This window comes from Mus musculus, chromosome 13, assembly GCF_000001635.26.
Source record: "Mus musculus strain C57BL/6J chromosome 13, GRCm38.p6 C57BL/6J".
NCBI classification, from domain to species: Eukaryota; Metazoa; Chordata; class Mammalia; order Rodentia; family Muridae; genus Mus; species Mus musculus.
The window spans coordinates 48,942,636-48,965,137 of record NC_000079.6 but is presented as its reverse complement, the minus strand read 5'-3'; the positions used below and the strand labels follow the sequence as shown (position 1 = coordinate 48,965,137).

The 22,502-nt window shown below is 42.8% G+C and overlaps 1 protein-coding gene across 4 annotated transcripts in view; it reads left to right on the top strand.

Moving 5' to 3' along the window:
• The window catches only part of Fam120a (family with sequence similarity 120, member A), an 88,845-nt gene that overhangs the window by 2,923 nt on the left and 63,420 nt on the right, over window positions 1–22,502 (top strand). For all 4 annotated transcript variants that reach the window (XR_001780775.1, XR_003950447.1, XR_001780776.1 and 1 more), the window contains exons 2-3: window positions 15,835–16,081; window positions 19,114–19,196. Coding sequence is in view for 1 of the 4 variants with exons in the window: in NM_001033268.3 (NP_001028440.2) it covers window positions 15,835–16,081; window positions 19,114–19,196 (330 nt within the window). In the remaining 3 variants the exon portion in view is untranslated. The remainder of the gene's footprint in view (window positions 1–15,834; window positions 16,082–19,113; window positions 19,197–22,502) is intronic.

Below are 22,502 nucleotides of genomic sequence, written 5' to 3'. Positions count from 1 at the left end.
GTATCACAAGGGTGATTTGCGGGCCTGGGCGATGGCTTTGTGGTTAGGGCACATGCTTTTGCAGAGGGCCCACATGATTCCCAGCACCCACGTGGTGGCTCCTGATCATCTAATACTCCAGCTCCAGGGCATCTGAAGCCCTCCTCTGACTTCCACAGCACCAGACGGGAAAGTGGCACAGGTGCATACAAGCAAGCAGAACATTCTCACACATTAAACTAAAGATAGTGTTTAAAGTAATGATTGTGTATGTTTTAAAAAGGATGATTTTGGAGTCATAAAAATTATCTTCGGTGGTCTCTGTTTAAGAAAGTGTATGTTTCAATGTGTGTGTCTGTGTGTTGGATTTTTAAATGTTTTCTGGAGGCTCACAGATACTTAACCAGTGATGCACTATCACTATCTTCCAGAATGGGCGAGCAGCTGGAATTGGGTGGTCCTTATTTTATTTATAATGTTTCTGGGTGTTCTGCCTGCATTATGTCTGTGCACCTCTTTTGTGCCTGGTGCCTTGAAAGGTCAGAATAAGACGTTGGATTTCCTGGAATCGGAGTTACAGATTGTTGTGAGCTACCGTGTGGTTGCTGGGAATTGAACTCAGGTCCTCCGGAGGAGCTAGTGCTCTTCCAGGGCCAATTGGTATCTTCTTAATGAAACTTTATTCCCATAGACACTGGTGTTGGGCCTGAGAATGTTTGCCCCACATGTGTGAAGTCTAGGGGTCCATGCCCAGCACTGCAAAAACTGGACATAGTGGCACACACCTCTAGTCTCAGTACTCAGAACGTAGGGTAGGAGGAGCAGAAGTTCAGAGCTATCCTTGCCTGCGTAGCCTGGTAGTGGCCATCCTAGGCTCCATGAGAACTTGCCTTAGGAAAAAACCCACCACCTTCACCCACAAAACAACGAGCAGTTGTGGAGGTGGCTCAGTACTGGCAGTGCCTGCTGTACAGAAAGAGGGTCTAAAGTAGAACCCCAACACCCACAGAAAAAGCTGAGTATTGCACTGTGTAGCTCCAACCACAGTGCTGGTAGGGTGACAAGATCCCCATGGCTTGCTGACCAGTAAGTTCCATGTGAAGACACCCGTCAACCCCTGGCTTCCACACAGCATGTGTGTATTCACATGCACACACATGCATCACACGTGTATACATACATGCAAGCCAAGTTCTCAAAGTGTCAGGTGGATACCAAACTGTTCTCTGTTACAGTGACGATAACATTTAAAAATCAAAACTGTACATGTAAGATAAGCTAAAAATTATTTTTACTGTATGCAAACTACTTTTTTTCCATTTTTTAATTAGGTATTTAGCTCATTTACATTTCCAATGCTATACCAAAAGTCCCCCATACCCACCCACCCCCAGCAAACTACTTTTTAAAAAAAAGATAAATATTGGTAAAGAAACTGACATAAACACCTATGTATATTATATTGTGTAAAATCATTTCTGTTACAAAATATTGAAACTGCTTTTTTTTCTCACACTTTCTGGCGTTTTGAAATAGGATACCTTATTTATTTATTCCTTGACAATTTCGTACATGTAAACTGTCAGTGTTGGTTTTCTCCATTTCTACCCCAAGTACCACTACCCACCTTTTCTGATGCTTTATAGATTGGCAGAAAGTTATACTTTTCTGTCATTTTCATTTAGAGAGTATCTCTTTGATAGAGTAATAACTACATCTTAAATTTACATTTAAATTCATTTTGTCATGGGCCACATGTGGAAGTCTGAGGACAATTGTTTCTTTCCGTGTGGGTCTCAGGGATAGAACCCAGGTTGTTGGGCTTGCCTGCTGAGCCTTCTTGCTGACCCTGGCTGCATGTTTTGTACAGGTAGTGCATCTCTGTGACCCATTAGGAGCTGGCTTTTATTTGAGATAATTTTCTTGTGGACATTGTACAGCATGTCTTGAACATGGCATTTGCTGGTCACTGAGAGAGTGGCCTTTGTGTTCCTCCAGTCATGGTAACCTTTGAAGCCTCAGGGAGCAACTTATGTTTATTTAAAAATCTTGGTGACATTAATTCACTAGCCCTGTCTAAACACCTCTCCTACTCGACTGGATGTGTTGGTGTGAAAGTTTATCCTGAGGTTCCTCAGACCTCATCCTGAGTTCCTTCTAGTGAGGTTTTGCTAAATCAACGCTCTGGTGTTCTGGTGAGATGGTGTTCCTGTTTTCAGCCAACCCAAGAAAACACACTTGCCTTTATGGATGATGACCTATTCTTGGGAGTCAGTGGTGAGGAGCAAGTGGCGTCAGTCAGCCTGGATGCTTACTGGTCCTTGCTCACAGTCATTCTGTCCTTCAGTACTCAGTGTCTTAGTGACCGTTTTTTCCTTGCAAGAAGCAGGATCTTCTGAGTCAGTTAAAACTGGAGCCTAGTAACCCTGCAAAGGGAAGTGCAGGCTGAAGTCAAAAGTCCAGTTTCAGTGTATGAGTACTCTAAGGGTGTGCCTGCATAGTGCTCACGCCCTAGCCTTTCTGATAGCAGATGTTTGTGCAGTTACAATAGGAGGAGGGTTTCTGTGTGGAAGAAAACCACACATCATTAGATCCAGAGAACTAAGCAGTTCTCAGGGACCTTTAAGTAACTAGGAAGTAGAGTTCAGAATTTACTCAAACTGGTCACCCATTAAAAATAAATGTTTTTCTCTAGTATGTCAGTTTTGTAGCCACAGTCCTGTGTTGTGTAACAACAAGAGGAGTGCATATCCAGGCAGTTTTTTGAAGTATACTTAAATCTAACTGGTGTGGCCTGTAGGCTCTCTGTCTCTGTCTCTCTCTCTCTCTCTCTCTACACACACACACACACCTGTTGTTTTCAGCTACAAACCTGTACAGTGCGTGACTCTAATGAACACTCGAGGCAGTTTAATCTAATGGTACTTATAGTTCAACTTAGAAAAGGTCCCGTAGAAAGCTAGACATAGTATATGCTAACATTGTGATGTTCTAGGGTACATGACTGCAGCTTACCATCTTCAAGGGTCAGTAATTTTATAAGCTATACAGTATTTCATTTGTAAGTGACAAATATTCATAGCTAGACATTAGAATTTCTCCTGCTTTTTGATTATTATGAAAAATGAATAGTGCTTCTGTGAACATGGCATATAAATAGACTTAAACCTCTGCTTTTGATTTCTTAAGTATGTACTCAGTAATAGAATAGCTAAGTTTAGCATGTATGTACACACACACACAAAGTCACTGGCAGTTTCCTGTGGCACCAGCATGTGGGGTATGAACTGAAAAGGCTGAGCAAACTACAGACCACTACTTTAAAAAGACAACTACAGGTAGGGGTATGGTAATGCAAGCTTTTATTCACAACAGAGGCAGAGGCAGAGGTGGAGGCAGAGGCGGAGGCAGAGGCAGAGGCAGATGGATCTCTGAGTTCAAGACTAGACTAGTCTACACAGCATGTTCTAGGACATGCTAGGACTAAATAGAAACCTTATCTCAAAATAAAAAAAAGTATAGACACAAAACTATTTCTTACACATTAAAAACTGCTAATAATGAGTAATATATGGCATAAAGCACGTAGCTTCTGCAGCCACTGTGGCAGCAACAAAGCAATTTTGAAAAAATTAATTATATAACAATGTAGTAGAGTGATAAGGTACTTACTTATTAGCAAGCATAAAGCTCCGACCTATTCCAACACTACCAACATGTGCCACAGTCTCTCTCACCTCCACCTTCTTCCTCATTCTCAGCACCCCTAACACAGAGGGTTTCTACACAACTGCTTTGCAAACCCATTGGCAGGTTCTGAAACTATTGGCTATTTACCGGCATTTAAGAAATGATAATGATTAAAAAACACAGCCAGAATCTAGAGATGTAAGCTGTACTATGAACCAGTAATATTTCCTGACTATCTTACTGTGGGGGCAGTCAGAATGGCCTCAGGCTCCCAGAGTTATCCTAGGTTATTCATCTTGCCCACCACATCTTCAGGGAGGCCTCTGTCATGCTCAGACTTGAAACAAGCCATTAGAGTCCAACTCTGTTCAGACTTGTAGACCCTTCTGCAACCCTAGCCATTACATCTTGCTTCATGATTCATACCTTCTCTGCCTTGTTTATCTGTTCACGTGTTCATCCCATTGTTTCTGTCTTTTAGTTTGCCATCCTATCTTTTACTTTGTCGAACTTTTACTCATGTCAAAGCCTGTCTCAAATACCACCTTCCTTCTTGGGTTGTGTGTGTATCCGTGTGCATGCGTTTGGAGGCCTGAGCAACTCCAGAGTTCCACTGTTTGCTTTAAAATCAATCGAAGAAGCAAATGAGGGTCTCAATGTGTAGCCCTGGTTGGCCTGGAAATTCCAGAAATTCATTTGCCCAAGTTTGCCTCCGGGGTGCAGGAACTAAAGGCATATGCCATTATGCCAGGCTTTGATTTTGCTTTTTTGAGACAAGATTTTAGGAGTTGTCTGGTCCAGAACTTGCTGTGTAGCCCAACCAGTCTGGCCTCAGCCTTGCAAGTGCTAGGATTAAAGGTTTGCACTACAATACAAACACTTACTTTTTAAAATTAAAATATTTACTGTATTCTTTTATATAGCCAGACAAATTTTATTTTCTTTAAATATTTGGATCAATATCTGTTTATGTATTTCCTTATGCTCTCTCCTCTGTTTTCTAAGGGGCTTAGCTTAGTTCTTTCTTCTTTTAAATTTTTACTTATTTTTCCTGTATGTATCACTTGCCTGCATATATGCGTAGCTACACCATGTGTGTGCCTGGTACCCACAGAGGGTAGTAGAAGATATCAGATTTCTCTAGGACTGTAGTTAGTGATGGTTGTGTGGGTGCTAGATATTGACCCTCTGGTCCTCTGAAAGAACAGTGTTGAGGTAAGTCTTTCATGTTTAGAATTACTTTTTTTTTAAATTAGGTATTTACTTCATTTACATTTCCAATGCTATCCCAAAAGTCCCCTATACCCTCCCCTCCCCACTTCCCTAACCCACCCACTCCCACTTCTTGGCCCTGGCGTTCCCCCTGTACTGAGGCATATAAAGTTTGCAAGACCAAGGGGCCTCTCTTTCCAATGATGACCGACTAGGCCATCTTCTGATACATTAGAATTACTTTTTTGATGCCATAAAGTGATATATTTGTGAAGACTTGGGAATTCTTAGCTAGGGTTAGTGAATGAGGTGGTTGGCAGTGTCAGCAGAGCCCCTGGGCAGAGGGTGTTAACTGGGTAGAGGTCGGGATGCTGTGACATTCTGTAGTGCCCAGAACAGCTCCCTGCAGCCGAGTTAGCTAGTCTCAAATACCAGTAGTGCCAAGACAAGGAATCCCTGATGCCACCAAATCCAAGGATTCTAAGTTGTAAGGCCTTTGGGGCTTTCTATATCAGGAAGAGAACTCGGAGATACAACTCTAAAACATGCATTTATATATATACCCTATCTTTAAGATATTTTTAGACATTACTCTTCATTTTTGTTTTCTGAAATTTATACCAATGAAAAGAAACTAATTAGCACAAACTTCAGCATGCACTCAAACTATAGGATTAAATGTCAAAAGACTGTATGAAGAGAACATGCTTTAGAATGTTTGAGTAATTAGGTTACTTTCAGTGAATCTGTAGACAGAATTTCAAAACTACAACAATAAAAACCCAACCAACCAAATATAAACCCCCAAACCTATTAGACATATCAGTCAACCAGAGTTTGGGACTGGAGCATGGCACAGTGCTTCAGAGCATGTGCTGTTCATGTGGAGGACCCGAGTTTAGTCCTAGCACCCACATGTAGCAGCCCACAGCTGCCTGTGACTTCAGCTCCAGGGCAGTCCCACACCCTCTGTCCTCACTCATATCCAGACATAAATGTACACATAAGTAAATAGTAGTAAGAATACTTTAAGAAATAACCAACCCTCTGGGCAGTGGTGGCACGTCTTTAACCTCAGCACTCAGGAGGCAGAGGCAGGTGGATCTCTGTGAGTTCGAGGCCAACCTGGACTACAGAGTGAGTTCTAGGACAGCCAAGGCTACGCGAAGAAACCCTGTCTTAAAAAACCAAACCGAATGGAACGAATGGAATGGAACCAGAGTTAACATACAATATTTTAAAACTCCCCAGGTATCAGTATAGCTTAGTTTACTTTGCTTTTACTTATTTTTCCCCCTATGGAAAGTGACTTCTCTGAGGACCTTGTCTGTCATCTAGCTTCTAGAACAATCCCTGGCCTATTCATACACTACCTGCTGAGTTCGACACACCCAGCACTGAAGCTCCCTCCCTCAGGCTTTGTGACAGGAGGAAGTAGAATTCTTCCTGCTCAGAGTCAGAGTTAATTCCAAAGGTGACTGACTGCCTGAGCCACCTGGTGCCTGGGTTTATCTTGCAGTAATCCTTTAAACGTCTTAACGCAAGGTGTACTCTGTTGAGGAGGCATAGAGAGGCCGTGTAGGTAAATTGGCTTTGCTTTCTCTCTTGTTGCCCCTGATTTGAGGCACTTTGTTTTTTAGGCATCATGGGGGAAGTATGGACTGAGCTGCTGTTGAGAGACGGCATCCATTTGTGTCCTGGCCATTTGGTAATTTTTTTGCTGCTAGCTCAAGAGAAAATAAAACCAAACCCCAAAACACAGACAAACTCCAAACTACTGGCCTGGGAAAGGATGGGCTGCCCGTGCTGTCCCACTTTCCAGTTGGTGCTGTGCAGTGACGGGTTCCAGCCAAAGCCCTAGAGTCCAGTGTGCTCTCTGTCCTTGTACAGGCCTGCCCAGACAGTTGCCAGACCATAGGCTTTTGCAAACATTGCTATAGGAAATTATATCAATCTAAATTACTTTTTTTCTGAACTCTGAAAATTAAGATTTTGGCTTTTCAAAAGTTTTGGATGAATTTTAAATTTTATCATTTATTTATTTAGATATAAGATATTGCTGTGTTATAATTTAGACTTTAGGTGCATGTCACTGTGCCCAGGTTAGAATGATTTTAACAAAAACAATCGTTTTAAGTTTTAGCTGAGTCATTTGGAAGTTACTGTAGTAGCCTATTTTAAATAGAATTTATATGACAATACTATGGATTCTTTTATGGTATCTACTCCCTTGTTTTGTGTTTTTTTTTTCTTTTTTTTTAAGAAGTGTAGGAAACAAGGCAAACTTATTACCAAATAAGCCTTGAGTCAAACATAACAGAGAAAGAACCTCCTAAAGAAATTGAAAAGGGAAGTAAAAATAAAAACAATGCCCTTTGGTAGCTGGAAAAGGCATTACATATATGTTTAATGTCGTATCCACAGGGAAAATAAAACTTGTATGTTTTTTCATAAAGTAAGAAGTTATATCTTAGAGTTAAGTGCTTATGCCTTCTAAGGATATCAGGAGTTATTATTATTTTTACAATTGTAGTATGATACACACACACACACACACACACACACACACATAATTTTCAGTTTGCCGCCATATGCATTTTTGGTGTGTATTTGTGTGCAGCACACATGCTGTGTGAGCACGTGTGTGCCTGTGGAGGCTGGAGGTTGATGTTGGGTGCCATCCTTTACTGATCTCTTCCTTGTCTAGGCTCAGGGCTGTCTCACTTGAACTCCCTTGGGATTGAGGATTCCACTAGTCTAGCTATCTAGCTTGTTCCAGGAATGTCATCTCTTCTGATGGCTGGGATCATAGGTGGGCCACCGTGGCCCCCCCCCCCCCAACATGTCATGGGTATGGGTGGATGGGCAATTGTAGAGCAAAAGCTTTACCTACTGAACCGGCTCCTATCCCCAGTGATGGAGATTTGGGGGCCTGCTGTACTACTCTCCACGCCTGCTGTGCCACTTTCCGTCTGACCCCACACAAGGGCTCTGGCTGCCCACATGCTTCCTTGTGCTTCTCACTGTCTGTTCTAATGGTATTTCATTTTTGGGTAGTAGTCATCCTACTGAATGTGGTTGCTTGGTGTTTCTGTTTCCCTACTGCTTGCCAAAGTTGTGAATCTCTTTTGATGCCACTCCTTTTATTTCAAAAGAAACAGTGATGGCTGTGTGGTATTCTAGGCTAACTCAAACAAATGTTTTTCATTGCTTTTAGGACCGCTGCCTTCCATTCTTATGGAATAAACGAGGCATGTAAGATATGCTTAGTCAGCTGTGATTGTAATTTCCCCTAGGGAGAAATTGGAATGATGCTATTGTAGTTAACTCTCCCCTTTAAAGTCAGAAACAACCCCCCACCTTATCAGAGTGGAATCGACTGTTGTGCTCCGATTTGTGAGTTGGGCCAGAGTAGGAACAGAAGCTGGAAGTGAGTTTCAGCACCTGATACTTGTTGATTGGACTTCCGTGGGCATAAGGCAAAGTCTGTGCTTGTTTTTAAACAGGAATTCAGGTTCATCTACATCCTCATATGACCAGGCTAACTTGTATCTTCTCAGATGGCCGGAGGAGGATGGACTACATTATCCTCTGAGCTATTGCAAAAGCATTCTGAGAAAAGTTCTACATTGTTATTTTCTATGACATATCCTGGTTTACTTAAGAAGAAGTGCCTGACATATTTCAGGTGTTTGCTACCTGAAATGATTCTAAGTGGTTTGCATATGATGTGTCTGATCATCCCATCTTCCTTCCCTGTGATGAAGACAGAAGTCCATCAACCTGGTTAGCAGAGGCATGAAACCTCCTCATAGAACTGCTTTCATTACATTATAGGAGTGGCAGTACTACCTCCAGGGTATCCCATGACTGCTTTCACAGCAGTTCAGGCAATTATCATACTTGCTAGCTAATCTTGGAAACTTTTTTTTTTTTTTAAATATTAAAGGCAGGTTTATTGGGAAGCTGCTTTCAGGGGAGTTCACTGGCCCCCAAGGACTGAGTCCAGGGGAGTAGCCGTGGGGAGGGCTGGGGGACAGGAGGAAGAGAGAAAGTGCTCTGCTGGCGAGATGGCTCAGTGGTTAAGAGCACTGACTGTTCTTCCGAAGGTCCTGAGTTCAAATCCCAGCAACCACATGGTGGCTCACAAATATCTGTAATGAGATCTGACACCTCTTCTGGTGCGTCTGGAGTCAGCTACAGTGTACTTATGTACTTAATAATAAATAAATCTTTGGACCTGAGCAGTGTGGTAGACCAGAACGAGCAGAGGTCCTAAAAATTCAATTCCCAACAACCACTTGAAGGCTCACAACCACCCTGTACAGTTATAGTGTACTCATATACATAAAATAAATAAATAAATCTTTAAAAAAGAAAGAGAAAGGGCTCCTGCAGAGAGAAAGAGAGAGAGGGAGAGGGAGGGTGCAAGCAATTTTGGAAACTTTAAACCAGTATTCTTTATAAAGTCAGTATTGGCTTATTTGCCTCATTTTTATATGTGTGTGGGTATTTTGCCCACATATGTTTGTGTACCACTTGTGTGCCTGGGGCCTATGGAAGCCAGAGAACCAAACTGGTTATCTGGAAGATATTTTTTTTTTTTTTTTTCGAGACGGGGTTTCTCTTTATAGTTCTGGCTGTCCTGGAGCTCACTTTGTAGACCAGGTTGGCCTCGAACTCAGAAATCCGCCTGCCTCTGCCTCCCGAGTGCTGGGATTAAAGGCGTGCGCCACCAAGGCCAGCTCAGCCAGTGATCTTAATCTCTGAGCCGTCTCTTTAGCTTCTTACCCTTTTTTTCCCCATATATGACATTCAGAATTACATAGGTTGGGTGGTGGTGGTGCACACCTTTTGTCCCAACACTCCAGAGGCAGAGCCAGATGGATCTCTGAGTTCAAGGCCAGCCTGGTCTACAGAGAGTTCCAGGACAGCCAGGACTACACAGAGAAACTCTTGTCTCAAAAAACCAAACCAAATCACTACTAACAGCCTCCGCCCCCCCCCCCCCCATGCAACATATTGACGTTAAAAATCTTGACTGCGAAGTCTGTGGTAAGTTGATAGTGGAATAAAAATAATCCTAGACTAAGTGGAAAGTACTTCCTTGAGCTGGAAGATGGCTGCTGTGCTACCACTTAAGCTCTTCAGCACTGGCTCTGCCTGCCCTGCTTCCTGGGAGGGGTTGTGACTCCCACCTGCTGGCTCAGGCTGCTACCTGTGTGGGTCACTGGCTTGGCGCTCATGGGAGCTGTAAGCTGGTTCTTTGGAGAGTGTGCAGGAGTTTTGGAGTTTCACTTCCTTGATCAGAAACTCGTATGTGGTCTCCGTGGCTTCTGGCTTGAGATTTCCAGCTCAAATCCAAGCCTGATCCACCTTAGTGAGAGATGGGTTTTACTCTCTTTGTGGGCTCTCTTAAGTAGTTGTGAAGGCTTAGCTCTCTTGTTTTATGTTTTCTGGAGGTTAACAATAACAGTCTCACCGGGAGTGGTGGTGCACACCTTTAATCCCAGCACTCGGGAGGCAGAGGCAGGTGGATTTCTGAGTTCGAGGCCAGCCTGGTCTACAAAGTGAGTTCCAGGACAGCCAGGGCTATATGGAGAAACCCTGTCTCGAAAAACCAAAAATAAATAAATAAATAAATAAATAACAATCTCCTCAACATCACATCTTATAGGATTCTCATTAAAATTGTTTTTGTGTATTTTTTTAAGAAAGGGTCCTGTTACATAACCTAGACTGCCCTTGAACTTGCCTTGCCTTGGCACACAGAGTGCTGAGATTATAGACAATGTGCCACCAGTTTGACCATATACCTTTTTTTTTCATGTTAGGGTTTGAATCTAGAGATATATTTCTCAACCATTCACAGGGGTCACCTAAGACTATCAGAAAACACAGATTTACACCACAATTCATAGCAGTAGCAAAATTACATTTATGAAGTAGCAACAAAAGTAATTTTATGGTCGTGGGTTGTAAGCCTGGGTACCTAGGTTTTCCACGGAGATCTCTGTCGAGGCCAGGTGCGAGGGTTCCAGCAAAGGGAAGCGAATGCAGGCAGGAAGACGAAGTCTCTGTCACGCCTTCCAGGTCGCTTGGTAACTCTGAGCTGCTCTGAACTGAGTCAGGTCCGGTGCCAACAATCCAGTGAGGAGTGTGGCGGGACCTTGGGTGGCTCTTCGGGAGAGAAGATCTCTTCCCAAGTGTTACACAAAGCTCTTAGAACAAAAGACTCAGAATAGTTCTTATGCACCTTTAATTTCCTGGATGGGGGTTATTCAGGGTTTGATAGCAGGCACCTCTCATTGGCTTGGACTGAGAGTTTGGGGGGAAACCTTATTTGCATGTGGGAAGGCTTGGTGCAATTCCTTCGTGGCTGATGGCCACGCCTCTCCTGTGGGGCCTGTTGGGGCAATAATTTCGACAGGAGCCAGGGGTCCAGGAGACATGGTCAAACGCCTACTGTCCCATGTAGGTGGGAATTACCACCCATCGGGTTCTCCTGGGGTTCAAGATCTAGCTTCAACTGGAAACCAGGCTGTCTGTGCATAGCCTGTTGACCCACAGTGGGTCACTACATCATGAGGGTTCCAGCAGTAGGAAGGTAGAGAACCACTGCTTTTAGTCTCATGCTTTTTAGGCAGGCACTCTACCATAGACCTCCACCTCCATCACAAAGGTTTATTTACTTACATGTATGTCTGTGTTAGTGTATGTGCTGGCGTATCAAGCAGAAGGCATGTTTCGTCTTCCCCTAGACTCTTTCTCCCTGTTCTTCTCTGGCAGGGTCTCTGTATCCTTACATCCCGGGCTCCCTCTTGGCCAGGCTAGAAGCCAGCAAACTCCAGCAGTCTCTTCTCTCTGCACCACTCTGCTCTGGGTGGGAGTTAGGGCTGAAGGCATTGGTGGGGATGCTGGCTTCTTACATGGGACCAAACCCTGCTCTTCCTGATTGCAGAGCAAGCACTCCTAACCACTGAGTCACTTCTCTAGCCTCAAGCTTCATAGTTTCTATTTACTTCTAAAACTGAAATTAACACATTTATGAAGCTATAGAAATACAAATTTCATTGTATTATTCCCAGGCTACTAATGGGAAGAGTAGGAGCAAAAGAAAAGGAAAAAGTAATGGAGTCCTGATTACCATAGGAGGGTGAGCTATAGCTTCTGTTTGTCCTACTGTGGCTCCCCAGCATGGTACTTAATATGTGTGTTTATATGTATGTGTATACATGTATATGTGTTAGTGAATGTGTGAGCACATATACGTGCTCATGTATGGGTGTGCATGTGGAGGCCAGTGGTCAACGGTCAGTGTATTTCTACCTTATTTTTTGAAACAGTCTCACTGAAGCTAGAGTTTCTTGATACAGATAGTGTTACTGGCTAGTGAGCTCCTGGGGATGGATACTCCTGGCTCTTCCTCGTGTTGGGATTAAAGAACTTTTTTTTTTAAAGATTTTATTTATTATTATAATTAAGTACACTGTAGCGGTCTTCAGACACACCAGAAGAGGGCATCAGATCTCAATCCAGATGGTTGTGAGCCATCATGTGGTTGCTGGGATTTGAACTCAGGACCTTCAGAAGAGCAGTCAGTGCTCTTAACCACTGAGCCATCTCTCCAGCCCTACAGAACTTCTTTTATATGAAAAAATTCCAGTGTAGGTTCTTATGAATATATGACAGCTACATCACCCGAGCCTTCTCCCCAGACCCTAATTTAAAATTTAATGTAATTTATTTATTTGATACAGTATCTTATGTATCTGGGGCTGGCCTTGATCTCTTGGACTTCCAGCTGCCACCTTCTAAGTGCTGGGATCTCATTGTGCACCCGTGCCCAGTTTCTTCATTTGTATTGTTGGATAGCTGACTGCCTATAGTGTAGCGCACTCTCTGTCTGTCTCTCTGTCTGTCTGTCTGTCTGTCTCTATCTCTGTCTCTCTGTCTCTCTTTCTCTCTCTCTCTCTCTCATTCCCTCCCAGGCCTCCTCCTCATGCTGTTTGCACTAGGATCACATCCTCAGCAAGGCCTTTTATCAACCACCCTTGCTTAAAGTTTCATGACTTGCTTATTGTGCCACTGTACACATTCATCTTTACCTAGCTTGTTCATTCATTTAATCATTCATTCATTCATTCCCGGTTAAAGGCTGGAGAAACACATTAGTGCTGGGTGAGGGCCTAACATGTGCTTGGCCCTGGAATCTATTCCAGCACTAGTACAAAAAAGGAAAAAAGAAGTCCTATTAGAAACACACTCTCTGGTTTTGTCTCTGCTGTAGACTTTGGGTAGATTCTTACATTTTGTGGGTTTGTCTCTACAAAAGACAAGGACCTCTGCTTACACACATCCTTGTAGTAGAGAAGGCTTGCTGCCTGACACCCTGGAGGCACGGAGGAGAAATGCCCTATCCCTTGAATTCTCAGGGATTCTTTACAGATTAGTGATGTACTCTAGTAGCACCAGCAGGCACAATGGCTGTAAGCAGCTGCCATGGAAGGAGTGGCTGCTGTGGATGTATGAGCCCAGGTCCTTCTCTTCCGTAGAGACAGACCTGTCTATAAAGTATAGGAATCTGCCCAAAGTCTGCAGCAGAGAGAGGACTGGAGAGTGGGCTGCTTTCTAGTAGGACTGTTTTTTTTTTTTTGTTTTGTTTTGGTGGTGCCGGGATGGAGTTGGGGTCTTCTACATGTTAGACCCTCACTGGGCCACTAACCTGCTTTCTAATCCTTCACCAGGCCTTCTTAAGTTTGTCTACCAACCCCAACCCCCATCCCCTGTTCCCTGCCCCCCGGCCCCCTGCCCCTGGCTATCTTAGAAAGTTGTGCATACACACTTGTTTGGGTATTTTCCTTTTCAGTCTGTTTCCACAGACATAGTTTTGCATGGCTGTAAGTACATTATATTGTGTTCTAGAATTATTTAATGTTTTAATGACACTTTCCTCAAGTTTTTCCACAAAGCATTGCAGTGACTTCACCTGTTTCATGTTTCCTCCTGTAGAAGTCACTATATTTCTTTTTATGATTCTAATGATTTCTATTTGGTGGATTAGCTATTTCCTGGAGTAGAGTTACTGGTTAAAGCACATGAAAGTTTTATAGCTTTTAAAATATATTGCTTACCATTTTACAATGCTCACAGGGTTATTTGAAAGCTGACAAGTTAGGCCTGACCCCTGATGACCTTCTACTTTCCAGCTCCTGATCCCAGGGGGAGCTCCATCTGGTCAGGGCTGCTTCCTGGTCTTAGAATTTGCCTCCCACCTGCATGGGCGTGGCTTTGGAAACCCACCTAGATCTGCCTTTTCTTTCAGCTTTTGGTTGAAAAACTGTTCATTTCTTAGGAGAAATGCTTTGTGACATACTGCCTTAGAAAACTCAGTCTGGGAAGTTCAGAGAGTGATGTAATCAGGAGTTGAGCCTCGCCTAACCTTGGAGGGGCATCCACTCAGTTTTCTGGAGCTAGGGTGCTGATAGACTGCCCTGTCTACAGGAACAGAGACTGCTCGGGCGCATTGCACCGTTTCCTTCAAAGCCTCTGGAACAAGAGGCCACCTGTCTGCCCTAGAATCCTTTAGGAGGGGCAGCTGGTGGCTCTCTGTTCCCTTTTACTGTAGAACCTCTCCAGTGATTTCTAGCTTAACAGTACTTGAAATTTTTCATCAAAGAAAATTCTTTGATTAAAGGATTTGGGGTTAGACTAAGATTACCACTTCTGGATGGGATTAATTTTAGAAAATAATTTCAGCTATTTTTCTGTTTTAGCTGGTATATTTATAGATTTAAGGGTGAGGTAAACGTAACGGTTTGCTTTGCCTCTTAATGAGTTACAGCTAATATTTCAGCAAGACCTGGAACCCACTTTCATTGTGAAATTCAGCGAGGAGACACAAATGTTCTGTCACTTAGGTGTTGTAGGATAGCTGCTGGTCACCTGACTACTGACTGCTGGGACTTAATTCTGAATTTAATTTAATCTAAAATGTCACCAATTACATCCATACATTAGATTGTAGTTCTAGAAATTTTAGGTTATTTCTCTTTTAAGTCTTTGGACTTGGTCCCCGATTTAATGTAAATTCTACTCCTTAAAATACCTTCATCCATTGTAGAAACAAATAGCTTTTTAGAATTTTAGTTAAACAGAGTTTGAGAATTAACAAGAAAAATCAGCAGTTTGGGATTTTGGGGGGGGGGTCCCGAGACAGGGTTTCTCTGTGTAGCCCTGGCTGTCCTGGAACTCACTCTGTAGACCAGGCTGGCCTTGAACTCAGAAATCCACCTGCCTCTGCCCCCCAAGTGCTGGGATTAAAGGCATGCGCCACCATAGCCAGGCTGGCTCTTTTCTTCACAAACATGACAGCTAGCTTATAGTGAGTCTAAGTGGTAGTCCTGACGTTGTTTGCAGAGGGACAGTTATCTTTAGGGTGGTCATGTGTACCTGAGGCTCAGGAGTGTAGATCTAGGAGACTGATAGGTAATGCAGACTTTTATTTAAAGGAAAAGTATAGTGTTGCTTTCCAACACTTTTGAAGAGATTGTGTCAGCTATAGCAAAGGCAGCTCCTTTGTCTTGCTCTCTCTACTTGTATTCTCTTTCTTTATTTTACCCCATTTTCCTTTCTTTTAAAATTTGGTTGCAGGGATCAGTCAGATTAGTTTCCTTTCAAGCAGGGTAGCATTGGAATTGTCGCAAGTGGAGAATTTAATTTGTACTCTAGATGGGATGGTAAGTTACTGACTGACGATTTGAATTCACTTCATTTCTGAGACTCCTTTTGGAGCAGTGTGTCACATGATTGGTCCTGGCACTTTTTGATCATTTGGATGATTAATGCTCATATCAGTAGCTCTTTAAAGATGTCAGGTACATTTGCCTGTTGAACCTGCTGCTGCAGTTAGAGCCTGCATCTGATGGCATCTCCTTCCTTTTCTGTGTGTAGGTTGCACAGAGCATTGAGGATCATCATCAAGAAGTGATTGGCTTCTGCAGAGAGAATGGTTTCCATGGCTTGGTGGCATATGACTCCGATTATGCACTGTGCAACATCCCCTACTACTTCAGTGCCCATGCCCTGAAACTGAGCCGCAACGGGAAGAGTCTCACCACAAGCCAGTATCTGATGCACGAGGTTGCCAAGCAACTGGACCTGAACCCAAATCGTTTTCCTATTTTTGCTGCTCTGTTAGGTAGGTGGAGTGGTACATAAGCATCCTGACATTATCTATCTTTTGAAGGTTTTCCGCCTGGATGCTTTGCTGTTTTATCAGGGGGAGAATGGGCTCTTCACTTGCACTCTCTTGGTTTTGTTTTCTGCTGGCAATGCATTGTTCTTCTTTCTACTTTCTAGCATGTTTATATGTTGCTTACATGTTCTTCTATCAAGGCTGGAAAACTTACTCTGTGATAGGCTCAAAGTTTTAGAGAAAGAACATTTCTGAATTACAAATCACGGTGGCTCACAGCCATCCATAACGCCAGTTCCAGGGGATCTAGTGCCCTGGATGTATGGGCGCCAGGGACACGAGTATGTGGTACACATATATACCTACACACATCCAAAACACTTATTATGCACATACAATAAAATAAGGCTACAATTAGGGAAAAAAAAAATGTTGCCAGGCAGTGGTGGTGGACACCTTTAATCCTAGCACTTGGGGAGGCAGAAGCAGGCAGATCTCTGAGTTTGAGGTTAGTCTGGTCTACAGAGTGAGTTCCAGTACAGCCAGGGCCACATGGAAAAACCCTGTCTCAACCCCCCCACCCCCCCCAAACCAAACAAACCCAACAACATTTTTTTTTGAGACAGGGTTTCTCTGTGTAGCCTTGGCTGTCCTGGAACTCTGTAGACCAGGCTGGCCTCGAACTCAGAGATCCGCCTGCCTCTGCCTCCCCAAGTGCTGGGATTAAAGGCGTGTGCCACCACACCCAGCCCAGCAACAGATTTTAACCACAAAGAAGGTATACCACAGGACCAAAGCATTGCTCTGACTTCTTTCCCTTTGCGGGGTAGCCACTACTATAAAAGAAAACAACTACCTTTTTATTTTGTTTTGAGCTAGAGTCTTACATAGCCCAGGCTGGCTTCCAGTAATAATATAGCTGAGGGTGAGCTTGGATTTCATTCAGGTCTTCCTCACCCAGCAGAAAAACAACTACTTTAAAACAAACTCTTGTAAGTAAAATTTAAAAATCCATGAAAGAATCATTTTGCTTTATTTCCAGGAACGACAGGTTCTATGTACTAACTTATGTTACTTAACTATGCTAGAGAAGTCACATGCCTTTTACTCTGTACTTGGCTTATGTAATTCCTCTGTTAGCTTACCCTTTCTCCTTTCTCTTCGTCAAGCTACTGTAATGTCCAGCTCTAACTTTTGAGTCTGTGTAATTGTGTCCAACTGGACGTGTTTATTTTTTTGGAGTGATGTTTTCCTGTGACTTACCTCCTTGCTTCCCTGCTTTGGATACTCAGGGCCCTTTGGGAAGCTTCATGGTCGATGGAGTTAGCCCATTCTAGGAAAGTCATTAGATTGTGAGGGTTTTTGTTGTTGTTGTTGCTGTTTTGTTTGTTTGTTTGTTTGTTTTGAAATTCCTAGCTAACAGAAAGGTAGATATATACCTACCTTATATCGGTCATAAGTCAGTCTCTAATGACATTCCTTAGGACAGCTAGCTGTTCACTTTTTGTTGTTGTTGTTGTTGATTTGTTTTGAGCTAGGGAATCTCATTGGGATGTGGAGCTCACCAGTAAGCATAGTCTATCTAGCTGGTTAATGAGCCCTAAGGAGGACCCACTTGTCTCTGGCGTGAACACACACATACACACACACACACACACACACACACACACACACACACACGAGATTCATACTGGTGTTATAAAGGATGTGCCATTACATATATTTTCAGAAGTTATAATGTAAAAGGATACTTGTTTTTGATGTTAAAAGTATGTGTTGAGCTGGGCATGCACACTCAGCGTTTGGCGCTGGCATCAGTGGCATTTCTATGTTAGGTCCAGGCCAGCAGAGTTATAGAGCACACTAAGAACCTGTTTATTCCAGAAGTTGGTAGTAGGTGGCACATACATAGACAGTTCCATGTTTACTCAAGTGCATACATAGACATACATAGGACATACATAGACATACATAGGACATACATACATAGACGTACATCGGACATACATAGACATACCTACATAGACATAAATAGACAAGATACATACATACATAGACAGTTCCATGTTTACTCAAGTGCAAGCAAATTGTCTTTTGCCTAGATTTTGAAATATGGATGAATACTTCATTTTCTCTAAGAAACACTGACTATATTTCTTGGGAGGTAATATCAACTCAGACTTTTCTAGATACTTATTAGAAAATTTTGAAATAAGTGAAGAAAAAGAATTCCATAGTAATATTTTTGACTAGGTGTGTATTCTGCTACCCAGCTGGGACTTAATCTGTGCTGATCTGGACTTCCTGGGGCTTCATACTGTATGTGTGGGCTAATATGCTGTAAACAATGTTGGGAATGGTTGCACTTTGTGCTGTTGTCTGTTAGCAGGTAGATAATGAGTCTGATGTCTAATATGGAAGTCATTAAACCATGATACAAACATCAGAATAACTTAGAAAATTACTACTTTTGAATTTCATCGAGGGTGCCGTCACCCTGTAGATGTTGGTGTTTTAGGCTCTCAAGCCCTGATGTGAGGGTAGAATACTCTTCGAGCTCTAGAGGCAGGGCAGACAGCTCAGAGACTGTGTAGTCTGTGTTCTGTCATGGTACTGTGTATGGTGATTCATGCTCCAACAGAGTTGTCATTTATTCTTCCTAAGGAAGATTTTATAACCGCAGATTCCATATCTGGCTGTGTAATTAACTGTCAGTAATTTTGAACCACAGGTGTTTCAGGAACGCAGGAAAAGTTGTCTGGTCCTTATGTGACAGACCTCCTAGGATCCTTAAAGGGACTTTGTACACTGCTGGGAAGTTGTTTATGTGTACAGCACTGTGAAGTCCTTAGTGTGAATGTTGTCCAGACTGAAAACTCACTTGGTGCTGGCGTCAGCTCTAAGGAGCCTGCTTTGTGTGTTGTTCATGGGTTTCTGCCTGGAGGTTGAATGTGAGTTCTCTAGTATACATGGTGTGGATGTTTCCAGTGTCACTGATAATGACGGCTTTTACATTATCTACATTTCTATTCTAGGAAATCACATACTACCTGATGAGGATCTGGCTTCCTTCCATTGGAGTTTACTTGGTCCAGAGCATCCACTCGCCTCACTGAAGGTACAAACGTAGCTTGATTTTCTAGCCTCTGACTCTCCCATGAGACTGCTATTGCTTTTACAATGCTTTAAGGACTTCACTGAAGAAGGGGACATGCTGTGTGGGTAGTAGTGTCTTGTGACTTATCGTGGGATCTGCACTGTCTTGATAAATAACCATACTTCCCTCCTTATTCTCAGTACCTGTGTGGTAGGCAAACTTACGCAGTGTTTCCAGATTCCCTTCAAGGAATCCTGTACCTAGCTAGGTAGGAAGAAATCTTTGAACTTCAGTTTTATAATGAACATTTTTGCTTTAAATACTAAACTTTTTTCAATAGATAATGTCACCTGTCACTTAGATCAACATGTTATAGCAGTCTACGGATTTAATGATTTTTTTTTTTTTTTACTTTTCTACAGTTATAAAGAAGTGTATTGTAATGCTCCTTGACTAGTGGGAGACTGGTTGATTTGTAGTAGTTTATTAACTCATTTTCCTTTTGGTTTTCTCTGTTTCTGATGGCAGTGAACATCAGAAAAGTGACATTTTAGCAGGGTGCTCTGAAGTGAGGAGGTCATGGTTTGATGTAAGTCTCACACAGTGAGATTGCCATGGGCCATGAGGATGCTCTGGCTGGCACCCTGAGTGATTGCTGGGACTGCCGTTCTATCACTTGTTAGGTGCTTTAGGAAGTGCAAAGATGGGGACTTGGACATTATTTCTTCCAGCTCTGGGACCAGCTTCCTTGCAGTCAAGGGAAGGAAGGGTAAATTCGGTGCTTTCCAGAGGTGTGCCGGCCAGGAAATCTGGGTTTGGTCGCAGTGACCCTCCAGCTGTAAACAGGTCTAACTGAGGTTTACTTTCAAACATGAGTTTTTCTTTCTTTGCACATTATTGATTTCCTCAAGGGAAATCTCTCAAGTAGAATTTCTTTTTTTGTTCCTTCCTGCTTGGAACCTCGTTTTCCTCTTTTACCTGTGTGCTTCAAATATTTTCTTTTCTCTGAAATGGTTCTCATTAACGTTGTCTTGAACTTCTCTGGAAAGTTCATCTCTCTTTCCTCTTAGAAATTTCCCTTTTGCTTTTTGTGCTCTACAGAGAATAGCTTTATTCTTAGGACCTGACTCATGTCTTGACTCTGAGTGCTTGATGACAGGTGGAGGAGAGGCTGGGAGGATGCAGTCTCCAACAGCTGGGCTCCAGGTGCTCCACCTGTTCTCATCTGGCCTGTTTAGCACTGGGTCCTTTTTTAAGTGGGGACATTCATGGACATTTGCATTTTTTTTTTTTTTTTTTTTTTTTTTTTTTAGTGTTTTTTTTTTTTGAGACAGGGTTTCTCTGTGTAGCCCTGGCTGTCCTGGAACTCACTCTGTAGACCAGGCTGGCCTCAAACTCAGATGTCCGCCTGCCTCTGCCTCCCAAATGCTGGGATTAAAGGCGTGTGCCACCACTGCCTGGCTTCTTTTTTCCTCTTTTAAGTCTCAAAAGAAATTTAAATTTAAGGATTTGAGTGGAACTTCTGAGCCCTCATGCTGTATGCATATATAACCACACGTTCAGCTGAGCTGCCTTTGCTTTGTGCTCTGTAAACCTGGATGTCAAGAGCAATTTGTAGGAACCAGCTTAGTGAGTTTATGTAACACTCAAAGGAGAGAAAGACGTTTGTGCAAATGTGCAGCGCCTTGGGTCAGCACTTGTTGACATTTGGCCATCAGTTACATAGACATGCCCGTGCCTTGTTAGAACTCAGGCTGTCTGGAAATGAGATGCAGGTGTCCCAGCATCTCACCCATGCTTGTTTCCTCCTGCACCACTGCATCCCCCTCTGAGGATGAGGATGTCCTCCAGTGTGTTGCTGTTACCAGTAGCAAACTCAGTGATTCCCAAGTAGGAATTTGAGTATTAGGTATATATGTATGTTCCATTTCCTTTAAAAACATTTTTTTTTGTAAAGTTGAGAGGAAAAAGTGAGGGAGGTTAGGGGAAGAGTTACAGGGGAAGGAATGAGAGATGAGTTGGATTCAAATATATTATAAGCATATGAATAGTTAGATACTTAATAAAATTTGTTTCCATTTTTTTTAACTTGTTTGTGTATGTGCTCATACATACACACTTGTGTCCGGTAGAGTCAAAGGACAACTTGCGGGCATTGGTTTCTTCTTTCTATCATGTAGGAATCAGGAGATTGAATTTAGGTTGAGGCTTGACAGCCAGCATGTGACCCTGCTGAGTGGTCCAGCCCTTAAACACAGAGCCACCTCTGCAGCCGCTGTTGGCCACCTTTCGTGTTCAGATTCCTCCGTGGGGAGCACCATGTTATCCATCTTTCCCTGGTTGGGAGAGCTGAATGGCATGGTTTTCCTCCCTGAACACGACTGATATGTATCCCGGCTGCTGTTTTAATCTTTTTCATTTTTCATTTGTAAGACTAATTCTATCTTTTGAAAATTGGGGTCCTTGTTACTTTATCTACATAATGCTCACAGAATTTTAATTGTTCTTAAGATTGATACTTAGTTTCAGGTTGAAGCTTTTCTTCCTACGTTTAATTTGCACATAACCTTGCTGTCTCCTCATGGTTCGAGTAGAAATCTTTCGCTGCTTTCTCACCTTGCTCTTTGCATCTTTAAACCCTTTTCTTCTTCATCTTGTTCCAGTGTGCTGTGCCTTGAGTTGCTTTGGATTGCTAGATGGTAGAGTCATATAGGACTAACTCTGTGAACAATAACGTGATAAAACTGACTCTGGCAAGCACAGCAAATGTGGTGTGGTAAAAGATTGGAGTAAGTGAAGCTATTCACACTTGAGCATAAGAACTAGGAAGTTTTAAAAGAGTCCCAACACAGTGTGCCGAAAGAAAGCTCAAAACCTTGAGAGACGGTTTCATCTTTTAATATTTGATAAAGATTGACAAATGTGGATAGGAAGCCAGTTCTATATTTATTAGGCTCAAAATCCTCATTGTGCTTACAGCACTGGGACTCCAACCCAACCCTCACTCCCACCCTACTCCCCTGCCTCGCCTCCTTTCACTTTCCTTTTACTTGATTTCTGTAGCTCAGGCTGCCCATAACTGCTGCTCACCTCGTTGGCTAATACCTGCAAAGGGACGGCTAGGTGGGAAGATGGTGTGTGCTGCCTTGTTAATCAGTGGCTGGTGTTTATTGCCAGTTTGCAAATGCAGTACTGGCACATTCATCACCCAGCACTGGTAAGGTGATGGGCAGCAGGTGGCTAATTAATTTTTCAGTTTCCCTCCTTACTTCCCCATTTGCTCTCCCTTCTTCTGTCTCTTCTTCCTTTCTTGAGACAGGGTGTCAC